Source organism: Amphibalanus amphitrite, unplaced genomic scaffold, assembly GCF_019059575.1.
Source record: "Amphibalanus amphitrite isolate SeventyFive unplaced genomic scaffold, NRLGWU_Aamphi_draft 002031F_arrow, whole genome shotgun sequence".
Classification (NCBI taxonomy): Eukaryota; Metazoa; Arthropoda; class Thecostraca; order Balanomorpha; family Balanidae; genus Amphibalanus; species Amphibalanus amphitrite.
Genome location: NW_024883524.1, coordinates 27,365 through 39,908, shown reverse-complemented (window position 1 = coordinate 39,908; position 12,544 = coordinate 27,365). Strand labels below are relative to the sequence as shown.

General features: G+C 46.3%; 1 protein-coding gene across 1 annotated transcript; it reads right to left on the bottom strand.

Moving 5' to 3' along the window:
• Positions 1-4,157: 4,157 nt before the first annotated feature.
• LOC122376147 (protein obstructor-E-like) lies at positions 4,158-10,090 on the bottom strand. Its single transcript, XM_043355862.1, has 6 exons — positions 9,120-10,090; positions 7,522-7,805; positions 6,966-7,107; positions 5,479-5,679; positions 4,761-4,974; positions 4,158-4,496 (listed from the first exon to the last, which is right to left on the bottom strand). Exons 1-6 carry the CDS (start codon positions 9,160-9,162, stop codon positions 4,475-4,477), a joined length of 906 nt encoding a protein of 301 aa, XP_043211797.1. The 5' UTR covers positions 9,163-10,090; the 3' UTR covers positions 4,158-4,474.
• Between the last annotated feature and the right edge of the window lie 2,454 nt (positions 10,091-12,544).

Genomic DNA, 12,544 nt, shown 5'->3' with positions numbered 1-12,544 from the left:
GCTTTAAAACTCATTAGAAGCATCTTGTGGCGGGCTTTTGTGTGATGTCTTTGGTGTTCCAGGAGCTGGAAGGAATCGAGGATTGAAGCGGGGAAAGGAAATCATCCCATTCTCCAACGTGAGTGTTTCTCAAATGTACTTGATGTACTTGATGTACTTGATGTTCAGGTAAAGAGGACTAATAAGCCCTGTTGGTCCTGCTCTTGACTTTATAAGTGAACCCAACTGGTCCACTCTCGTGCCATAACTTTACTGGCTACTAGTTGAGTACAGTGAGCTGTTTGTTTGAATTTCGTCAAACCTATTCTTAAATTGGTTTACATTTTGAGAGTCTACCAAGGATTGTGACAGGGCATTCCAACTGTTGACCGTCCTGCTTGAGAAAAAGTGCTGTCTGGTTGCTAGTCTTGCCCTTGGTTTCTTCACTTTATGACTATGGCCGCGGGTTCGTGTATCTGTAGTCATCTGGAAGAAGTGTTCGACTCTCACCCGTTCCATTCCTTTCATAATTTTGAACACCTGTATCATATCCCCCCGGTACCGCCGATGACTCAATGACGGAATATTTAGCGCACGCAGTCTTTCTTCATACGACAGATGTTTCACCTCAGTAACCAGGCGGGTTGCCCTTCTTTGCACTTTCTCTATTTTTGCTTTGTCGGTTTCATATATAGGGCCCCAGATCCGAAATAATAACCGAAAATAATAACAAATAATAACCGAAATGCAGCAACGAGTCGGTACGAGATGAATTATATAAATACTAAGCCGCAATTTGATAATCCACTTTGGAGGTGAGAAATTCACTGACAGATTGTACCATTGAACAACGTTTATCTCACACCAGATTTAATCGATTTGAGAGATGCTGCACATCTGCTTTTTTACTACCATTCGCCTTAATGTAAGGGTGGTAGCAATGTCTTTAGTTTTTCAATCACGCAAAATTGCCATCTTCAATGTCGCCTACAAGATAGCCATCAGATTACTGGCTGGTTACGACGTAACAAAAGGACACATTAAGGTCAGAGAAACTGTCGATTGCTGTAATGGACCAGCCTTTCATCTCCATCTTTTCAAGTTAAGGCGAAATGTGGGCGTCAATGGGCTCATCAATTGAAACTCACGAGCTTGCACCGAATCAGGAAACACCCAAAAAGTCATTCATTCTATCCATTCAAAACCAGTTCACTCGTTTCATTTGTTGCCAAACTTTTCCGTTAGCCCGTCATTACAGATCCTTGCTTCCACTGATGTACCTATCTGCGATAACAGAAAAGAAAGGAAGTGGAAAGAGGAATGTAAAAAGGTTGAACCATCAACTAATAATTATAAAATTAAGACGCATCAGGCAAAAGGCATCTATTGACGCTTTATAATGCAATGAGAATCGTTAACTTCATCTTCTTCCATCTTCAAATAAAACTAGGCCAGGATAAGTGAGAGCCCGGTTTGAGATGCGTTATTCCGGTGTCATATGCTCTAGAATCGGGAACCACTTTTTTCACGCTACGCATACGATGAAGAGCGGAAGTATCCCAGCCCAGTCTTGCATCGGAAGCTGCTCAGGCCCCACCCGTTTTCCGGAAGGCCTCGGAGGCGTGACGCTGCAACCGGTCCGGACTTTGGCGCGCCACCGCCGCAGTTGCGCCGTTATCGCCGCCAGCGAACGTGATTGGACGGGTCCGTATACAGCTGAGCTGGTGGGGAGTGACTTTTGCAGGGAAGTGATTCCTGTAGGGCGTGCCGGAACAGGAGATGAACGGCAGAGAGGTGGTGAGCACAACTGCTCGAGAATGTGCTGGCAATGAAGGTCGGAGCCGAGCAGAGGACAGGCATGTGTGGGCGGATCAATAAATAATCATATTGTGCATAATACAATGCAAAGACATGCGCATTGCACAGTATCACACTACCAAGATATCTATTTACGAAATCCAATACCATGGCTAACGAGTTTTTTTAATGATGTATCTAAAAGCTATGTATCTGTATAGTATATGATATCATAAACAACCCATGATCCCATAAAATATTAAACATGTTACATTTCAAAACCATATTTTTTAAAATCATGTGTGTTTAAAACATCTTATCATTCACTTCTTACCTAGTGTGAGATAAAATATAGCAATCGACATATCTAAAGAGAGTTCTTAATAAGCTCGTGGGCACCGCATAAATTTATAGCTATTTTGGGGTCACGAAGCAACCACATCCAGATAGATAGTCAGCTCCCAGTGGTTACACAACGTCTGATCAGTGAATTGATGGACTTAGTCGTAATGACGCCACATAGTGAGCCATCAGCGAAGAAGCCATTAGACCTGCTGCAAGGCACCGGCGCTGGCGATTCACGTCCAGAGGCTATATTTTTCGACGGGGCAGGATTAGCCGTGCTGCACGAAGCAGACAAGAACTGCACGGGCCAGTTTGTTGCTCAACCGACAGTGTTTTTGGTGTTTCTTTTCATCTGTTCATGGGTGAATCCATCAGTCTCGTCGGCCCATCTCTGGCGGGCCCCTGCTGGCCCGTCTCGGCTCGGCACGGCCGTTCTGAGGAGCACCGGACGGCGGTGGGAGTAGCGGTCAGCGGCCGACATCGGAGAAAGTATCGGCCGCACCGTGTGTCGTCACAGACCGGCCGGCCTCTGTGTCAAGTTGAGCCGGTGGACGGCCGCCCCTCCGAGAGGGGGAGGGGTTGTCTCTCAGACCACGCGGGCTGACCCGTCACGTACCCATAGCACGATGCAAAGAACATCTCCGTTGACCTCTCTACATAGGCAGGCACTCAAGCAGCCTGGGCTGGCATGAATGCTGTTGCATAGCGGAGTTTTTGGACCGTGTTTGGCTGGGATGTTTGGGAAGCACCGATACCGTGCGATGCGGCTTATTTGTTTCTTCGAATGGATATTAATTGTCATTGAAATATATTTCAATTAGATTAGATACGTTGCTCAATGCTCATCCAGAGGCATTCGATATTTGTTGAAGGAACGAATGTTTTCTTAAATGTATTTTGGGTACTAATTCATTCACTAAATCATTCAACGTCGCCTCCCGTAAAACGTCGTCCGTTCCGAGCTCAGTTAATGTGATGTTGCACTCCCGGTGATTAGAGCTTGAGTTCGACTCGCCCCGGCACCAATACATGAGACTCTCGAAGGGGTCTGTGTTTGGTGGCACCGTAGCCAGTTGAAGTCAGTTGAGTGCAGGGACAGACCGCGTCTGGCTTTGATGGGCAGGTATAACTTTGGCATCCACGAATTGTCCCAATACCCGGAATTAATCGATCGTTGTAGTCGGGGTCTGCGCATTAACTAATATACAAATGAGTGAAAATAAATGGCATACAACACACCCAAATAAATTTTACCACTCGTATTACACTGATTGCGTGTTCGATTGCCCTTACAAGTTTACCATCACTATGAACTGCTTACCTATCGAATCTATTTCTGCCTATCCCATTGAATTTAGTCGGCCTCGTCCGCCCCCGGACCACGTCTAGCGCCGTGTCAGTATTAATCCCAGATACCCATACACCCCAGTACCAAGTACCCACGTACCCAAGTAATGTACCCAAGTACCCAAACCCCAAGCGTCGGCTGACAGAGCTGTCAACAGTTTTTTATGCTGACCCTGTGAAGTCTGGTCTGGGAAGGCGAGGACACGACAGGGATAAAAACGCCTTTTTGACGTTATAACACCGAGGTCGTACTGGCACACGTCCAGACAACTGGTTGACTTTTTTATTGAGCTGCGTTATTTTGAGAAACTCTGATACTGGTGGCTGCTGCAGATCACGTGGTAGCTAAGCGGGACATGTTGAAAAGCACCGGAGGCTCAATGAAAACAAAAAGAGAAGTTCCGTGGTCCGGAAGACCAGCGAAACTTGTCAATGAAGCCAGAGAGAAAAAGCATAGGCATTAACTAAAAGCCAACAATAGCTGGTTTGAAAAAAAAAAATCCAGAGATAGGCAAGAACAGATTCCCTGCACCTTCAGGATGCATCCTACCTTCGTGCAGTCGCAATCTAGTTGGCATTTTCAACACCTTTGTAATTAGCCGCTTATTCATTGCGACGTGCATCCCCATCATAATGCTATTTAATGTGTGGACAGAAAGTGTACAAATGTAGGCAGCACAGCACATATATATCGGAAAATTACTTCTGTATTTCGACTCCTTCGGTGTCACACTTTCATACTATTTGTTTAAAACGGTCATTAGATGTATTTACTGCATATCACGAGAAGCGATGCACTTTGGCCAAAACTGTATACAATGTTTGAACTTTGAATCCACTGAAGATAAAACCTGACGAGTCCAAAGCAACTGATTGCAAATGACACGATGTGCTTGGGGAAATTTAATAACTCTCATTTATCACACGAGTTGTTTATGTGGTGCACTGTAGACAATTTCCACGATAACGGATGAGGTTCATCTTGACGGAACTGTCTTTTCTGCGCTTATCCTTTGTACCAGTTTTGGCTGCAAAAGACAGAGCACATTATTATGAATTAAATACACCAGTATCGGACACAACTAATTACACTACAAACGTTACAATAGGGAAGTTCAAACAAAAACTTATTGTGCGAAAAGTAAAGGAGGAGCGAGCGAGCGATTTTAACAGAAGCAGCCGCAATTCAAGTCAAGCATTACAGCAGTTTGATGTGGCACTACATTTCAAACAAACGCTTATGCAGCAAGCGTTCCTCTCAGGTGTCTATTACTTATGAGTACAATACTCACCATTTAATACTGGAGACATTCTCTGGGTCGTCGCATCTCTTGGTGTCGGCGTTGAAGACGCGTCCCTGCTCGCAGCCGTGGCGGCGCGGCACGACACCGTCCAGGCAGGAGAAGAAGAACTGGCAGTCCTTGGGGTCCTCGAACCGCGGGTGGAGCGGCTGCCCGGGCCCGGGAGCGACGATCTTCGTCCCCGGACACTGGAAGTCCAGGTACTCTGGAAAGGACACCGAGATTTATAGACATGTCATGCTTTTTAGACAACGAAAGTCATTTACATCCGACGCTGCCCTAGATCGTCCGTTACGTTATACCTGCAGTCTGCACCCAGACGGTAAATGCCAACGGTCACCAAGCGCGCGTAGCTATACGGCGAAAGTCTTTCAGAGAATGGTGGTGACACCTGGCTTCTCTGCGCACTCCAGCTCCGTGCTGTATATCGCGGTAGGTGGCGCTCCAGCTCTAGATACGGGGGTCTGGTGAAACGTATTGGTGACTAGCATTAAGATATTTGTCGACTTTTTGCTGTGAATAATATAATATATAGTGATCTAATTGATAATAGATTCATTCAATCAGTGAAATAAAGTGATAGGTAGAAACTCTAGCAAACGTAAATTACACGAACTAGGCATTTTCTATGCCAATCACATAACGTCACACCTCTCCCAGTACCGTGCTGAGCCCTCAATCCCAGCTCAGTCACTGACGCGTCACTCACCCTCTGAGTTGCAGTTGCGTCCGGCCTGGTCGGGCCACTGACACGTGCTGGTGGTCAGCGAGAAGAGCAGACCGGCCGGGCACGTCAGGTGGTTGGCCTTGCCCTCTGTGCACTGGGTGAACTTGTTACAGATGGTCGGATCTGGGTCCGGGTAGTAGCCGTTCTGACGCGGGCACAGGGGGCCGGCCGGCTGCGGCTCCTCTGTTCAACAGGGACAACAGAGAGGACTGTCAGAAGAGCAGCCTACCATGCCTAATTTTGTGGCTACCTACATATGCTACGCACGCATGCATTGGAAGCATTGTCTAAAAATAGCTCATTGCATTTTGGTTTGAAGTCTACTGAGCTGGATTAGGTGGAAGAGTGCAGAAAAGCACAAGACAACCAGCAAGGAGACTGCAGGCTGGCACAAGTAGCTACCACCGATAAAGACCGCAGAAGAGCCAGACAATTTATCAGCGGGGAGACTGCAGGCTGGCACAAGTAACTAGCCGTGAAGGAGACTGCAGGAAAGCACAAGCAAATAACCAGCAAGGAGACTGCAAGCTAGCACAAGTAGCTAGCATTCTCAGAGACTGCAGAAATGCACAAGAGCATAACCATTGACCAGCTAAGGGATGAGATGAGATGAGATGAGAGATGATTTATTTGAGCATCCATATTTACACTTGTCGAAACATTACGATTGGCGTAGAAGCGCTATGGCGCTTAAAACGAGACGCCGCTCGAAACACGTAGAAAGCAGACAATAACACTTCTAATCGAACACTACTAATTACTACTGATCTTTATCAAAATGTCAATATTAACATAGCGAAGTCGACCCTGCCTTGGCCGAAGCGCCTGTCCCCGCCCCTACTCGCGCCATTGCTGTGTATTCCGAAATGGAAGTGCTGCTCCTAGTTCTAGCAGGCAAATCTCCGCGTTTTGAGTATATAGCTCTGGACGGCCATGGCGGTGTCATGGCGGGTAGCCTTCATAACTCGCGAAGGCCCATTTAGCAGTGTTTCTATTTTCTTTTTCCGAGGAATGTTTTGAAAGTTCTCACTGAGAATTTCAGTTAACCTTTCGAACAATTCTTCTCGTTCTGTGCGAAAGAGTGGACAGATTAGGAGGAAATGCTCGCTGTTTTCTGTAGCAGCACCACAACTGCACTTGGCTGAGTCACTTTTCCCTAATTTGAATCTGTGGTCTTTAAGATCTGATGAATTAAGCCTGAGTCGGGTGTGAAGCCGGTTTCCAATTTTGACTATACGTGAAGGGACTATACGTAAGCACAGCTAGCACGTACGGAGACCTATTTTCGCGGGAAGATGGAAATGAAATAACATCTGGAATGGGTGCTGCCAGTTCCATATCTTTTGGCGAGTCTTACTCCAGCTTTGACTCTAGCTCCGACTCCGGACATTTCTCATGTTCATTCGCTCGATGTTTCTGCCGCCTAATTTAATACCCACGCAGCTCCTCCCGTCTAATTTAATACTCACGCAGCTCCTCGCGCCCGGTGCAGTTGACCACGTGCATCAGGTCGCAGCGACCGTACTCGGTGCTGAAGTCGTTGAACACCATACCGTCCGGACACAGGTGTTCTGTGATCTGGTAGTTGTGACATTCGTAGTAGCGGTCGCACTGAAAGCAAAGGTAAGGTAAATACCTAAAATATACCAATGCATCTGCAGTCAGGTCAGATAGGTAGAACCATAGACCTCTGTGTAAAGAGGTAAATGGTAGAACAAAAAAAAGGAAGTTTTGGTTGATAAGTTCGATAGATCTGTTAGCACTCTATGGAAGATGAAGCATGAATATATACAATAAACGTAATGCATAATGCGTCGTCAACAATTAAACATCTTACTTTTCGAATAAATGCCCTGAATATGACATGAGGATTCCGATTCATTATCACGAAGGGCCTAGCACTCCCACCTCGAGCTGTTATAGTTACGCGCAGTCGGTCTCCTTCATTGGTGCACAACATTCACACATGAGATTTAGGTCATCTAAATAATGCAAGGCTCTCCCACCATAAGTCGTCTCAGTTACCTGGAAGGCATCAGCGAAGAAGCCGTACTTCTCGGGACACTCGGTCTCATAGTCGACATCTGGAAGGGGCTCCGGTGCGGCGGTGGTACGACGCGTCGTCACGCGCGTCGTGGTCGTGCTCGGTCGTTCAGTGGTGGTCGGGGGCGGTGGCGGTGGTGCCTCCGTCGACGCGTCGGGGGTCGTCGTGTCGGTGTCGACGGCCGGCGTGTCAGCAGCGACGGCGCCCCTGGGCGGCCCACGGCGCAGAGGCCGCGCGCGCCGCCGCGGCGGCCGCAGCCCGCTGGCTGGGGAAAGACATGTGCATTTACTAAGCGGTTTTTAGTGAGCTGAAGCTGATATTGGCGCATATCAAACGATAGCATGAGGATGTGCGCTCAGTTACCGAATCCAATAGCCGTTTTCACGACGGGCTATCCGGTGAATGCACCTAAGTTGACCAGATCTGCACCTAATCTGCACCAAATGTGCACCAAATGTGTACCAGATGGCCATCGTGAAAACGGCTAATATCGAGGCAGCCGTGAATTGCGAAAAAGAGCACGGTAACTGAATGTCCGTTTCCAACATGTTACTTTTTAGACGAAAGTCGTGGAACTTAGATGCAATTTTCCTTTGCATGAATTTAAGCAATGGCATATATTTTTTTTCACAAACTGAAAACCGATTAATCTGCAATCACGCTAAAATTCGTGAATTTATTTACAAACACCCAGCAAGAAAACGTAATCTGTGATGTTCTAATGCTTCTACACCGTTCATATCAATGTCCGTCTCCGCGCTCGAATAAGCAGGGTCGGGATGCACACGAGACAAAAACATGTTTCCAACTATTTCCACTAACAAAGCATAGCATAAGCAAGAACGGGGCCAAGAAGCCTCTGTACGTACGAAAGGTTTTGTACATGACTAAGACGGCTACCTATCTCTCTGTGTGGCAAGCCATTGATCATAGTCATAGTTTCGTAACACGCTTTTGCAATATAAAAAAGCACAATAAGACCTGCCAGGTACATTTGACAGATGATTGCTCTGTTCGAATGCTGTACGGCTCAATCAGTGGCGAAGGAACACCGTCAATTAAGAGGGGGGGGATGCCGACTTTTTATCCCATTCTTTCCATGCAACGCTAATAGGACTAATGTTAAAATGCCAAAATAAAAGGGGGCACGGTGCCCCGGTGCCCCCTCGTTCCGCCGCCTACAAGCTCAATGTACTTTTGCCGACAGAAAAATACAGCAAACTGGAGCACAAGAGCCCTGTCAGCTGGCTCCTTTCTTCCGGGTTTCAAGGTTACCATGGGGAGACCAGACCACGGTCACAGCAGTGCGCAATCTAGAGTGAAAGTCCAACATCCAGAGTGGAAAAGTACGACGCACATGCATGACATTCCTAAAATGAAAAGAAACACAAGTTAAACAAATAGAATCAATTCAATTTCAATTCATCCACCAATAAAAGACCATAAATTAGCTTTATCTTTCATAAAAAAACGAAACGACCCTCAGATCGAAACCTGTCTCACACGACCCAGCTAAGCAAACAAGACCCGTTATCTGCTCATCTCATCACGACTTCTCCCCCGACGTTTGTTTACTCACCGAGTGCCAGCAGAAGGAAGCAGAGGACGAGGCTTCGCCACATCGCAGGCGCTGCTGGCGGTCGCCGCAGCCGGCCTCTGGTGGCTGCGGTCACGGCTCGTCGCTGGCCCCCTAGCGGCCGGTGGTCGACTCAGGGCAGCCGGTCTCCCGGACCGGCCCGGGATGGGACCGACCGGGCCGGGATGGGAGCCGAGCAGAGTCAGCCGGGACCAATCCGACGGCCGAAGGTCGGCTCAGACCGTTACTGGTCGTCTGCCGACCCAGCTGTCCAGAGTGACGGTCCAGCCTGGTACGGCCAGACCACAGCTGAACCACAGAGACAGGCACAGGCCCATACAGAAGTCCCTCAAAATGTCCTAGAAGCTTGTCTCGATTGGTGATATCGCAAGGTGGTAGGCGGCAGACGGCGAAAAAGGCATCAATGCCTACTGGCAATCGGATAAATGGTCGTGATCGATGATCAACTGTCGATAAGCTGAAAATGACCGGGTCGCGTACTAGCTATACCGGCTGACCAAAGCCGATATGGCCCACATCGAAATGTATGTGCAAGAATAGAGCAGTGACCGATTTGGATGACTGCAGTTAAATAATCTAGCAACCTTTTTTAGCCAAAAAGTATTTGTATTTTTGGTATAGCCCGGCGGTTTAGTAAAACTGAATGACTTGCTGAAGATTAGGCAAAAACTTTACATGAAGTGTTGCTGCTTCCAGGCGTTGTATTAACTATTAAGTAAATTTGCCTACGTTTGTATAGTCATGTGTGCAGCGTACCTGCAAGTTGTACGAGAATGAATGAATAAATGAATGAAAGAGTGAAAGAAGTGCAGGAAACGAGCACAGAGATACAAATAATGGCACTCGCGGTGACCCATGAATGACATTCTCTTGCTTAGTTTCTGACATCGTCCATGAAAGATTGGCACTATTGAAATGTGACTGCAGCAACATTCATTGTTCAACTGAAGACTTTAACACTTCAAAGAAGCCACTTACGAGTTACGATAAATATGTGGGGAATTGCAAGAATCGTCAGCATTGTGTGATAATGCATAATCAGTGAAGGTATACGATTTCTTTGGAGTGGCAACGGGAAGCCTGATTAAAAGAGTCATGCAACGACTGCCTGTATAGGTGCAATTACCTTTCTCTTCTTTAGAGAACCTTCGCCGCTCGCTTGTGACCGGCGCCGACCTCCGCCGTCCTTCCGAGTGTGGGTCGGATCCGGTTAAACGGGTCACCTCACACATATTGCTACATATTTGACTGAATGTGTGATGATAACTAGCTATGCGAATGGCTCCGCTCTTAGGCACGGACGAGATTATACTTTCCTCCCTGTATACGACGGACAATTTAATCGCTGTGTCCACATTCAATTCAGTTCCGGCGGGCTTTCTACATCTGCGTTCATTGTTTTATGAGATCAACCCAGATTATTTGCCGCAATCACACACAACACGTCTCGATTAACTCTAAATTTCAACTTTCTTTCGTTGAGCGTAGCTGTAATTCAACTATAAACTTTAAACCATCAATATCCACATACCGTTTGAATTGTCATTCATTTCAATAAAGTCCAACCTCGAAAGATGTCAGCAGCCTTTCCCCTATAACTCGGGGATTATGTAAAAGGATCGGTATTAGCTGTGGAGCTGGTCAAAAATTATCACAACAGTCCTCCCGTCATGTAATAATAATCTTCCAAGAAATCCCCAATAGTCATTTTTTATTACTTTAACATTTTCTGACAAGGGAGCCACTTGTGAACCAAATGTGAACCGAAAGGGCGGCCGTTAGCGCAGCCCGAGGCCCATGGTGAAGGAAGGACGCGGCTGGCCACCCGGAGAGAAAGGAGACGCGCCGTGACAGCCGCGCCAAGTTCAAGGCTGCCGAAGGGCGAGTCCTCCCGGGAATAGAAAGTTGCCCGTCGAGACGGACTCACCCGCTAGTGTCGTGTTCCGACAATTGGAGGGCCCCCGGCTGGAAAATGGCCGTCGGGTCGCCACACCCAGCATTCGGTGAACTGGGCGAGGGCACGTGATACATCTACAGGCTCTGGCAGTGGCAGGCAATGAATGGGGCTGCCGGAAAACGGAGCCGCGGCAATTCCACATTCCAGTGCACTTGGAACGCAATGGACGGTCATTGTTTGTACTCGGAATGCATAGCCTGTTTGGAAAAACATCGTTTGCTTACTCGTGCCATAAGGAAAATCACCTTGCTTGGGTAGGCTCTTTTTTCATCAGCTGCGATCGAAAAGCGAACAACTCACATATATCCTTCACACCATTGGCTTTTTTTTTAACTGACGATATGTTTCAGCCTCATGCTTATGCCACCTGGGCCTAATCCAACGGTATATTGCTACATCATTTTTGGTCGCATAATGAAGGTATATCAAACATTTTCATTTGGCATGCACTTGGAGGACACAGAATCTGTCTCATCCTTGATTCTGCAATATCGCATAAACTCTTCAATCTTGTTTCTTGAAACTGAATTCCTACCCGATTCCACTTTTATTTAAAGAAATGTCTTCATGGATAAATTTAACAAGCATGTCGAGAATTTCGATATAGATTTATGAAGACCTTTTAATGATGCCACGTCATGTCCTTTTAAGACTAAGAACTCCAAAACTTTGAAAGCTTTTCACAGTTGCGGTGGTACGGAAAATAACAGGAATTAGTAGGAAAATAGTAGGAAAGTAGGAAAATTGGAAAATAGAAATTATGCAACAAAAAATGTATAAAATCAGCTTCGTTCACATACCTACATTTGAAAGTTGAAATGTCTCGTGTTTTTGTCCCGTGTTCCTTTCGTTTTTAATCATGTCTCCACATCCACGAAAAAAAACTTGTCAATTAGGGGAAGCCGGGGGAAGCCCGGCATAGTAAGCTCTTTTTCATTTTTATTACATACCATACATGCTGTATAAAATGTTGATATCCTGCTAGCTACCTAAGTTCATTGGCCGTGTTTTCCCAAAAATTCGGTTTTGTGGAATAAGTATAAGGTTGAGAAAATCGAGTTTTAAAAAAGTGTTGATTTTTCTGGGGTAAGCCCGGCATAGGGGTAACGCCGGCCACCTCCCCTGCGCTTTACAACAAGTTGATGAAACCATTATGTGTTTTCCAAATATTAACGGAAAGTGAAATATTAAGGTACTGATTAGCTCTGGACATCTTAGAGTTTATGTCACTACTGGCATTTTAGCTAGCGTCTACTACATATACAATACAGGTCGATGAAAATCGTGATGCGAAATTGACAAAAAATGTGTATTTTAAAACTCCTTAAAATTTATTTTTCTTTTTACCTTAATGCATCATATTGCATGTCATTCGACTCGGCTGATGAAGAAGAACACAACGACTCCATTTTTGAAACTCTAGCTTCATTGTCTGTCGCGTTATCTGCAA

Bases quoted from the DNA above. Each gene is read 5' to 3' on its own strand.
- LOC122376147 (XM_043355862.1), bottom strand. From the start codon at position 9,162: ATGTGGCGAAGCCTCGTCCTCTGCTTCCTTCTGCTGGCACTCG. The intron at 7,806-9,119 runs GTGAGTAAACAA...GTCTTTCCCCAG, and splicing joins CTTCCTTCTGCTGGCACTCG to CCAGCGGGCTGCGGCCGCCG. The intron at 7,108-7,521 runs GTAACTGAGACG...CTTTGCTTTCAG, and splicing joins TCTTCGCTGATGCCTTCCAG to TGCGACCGCTACTACGAATG.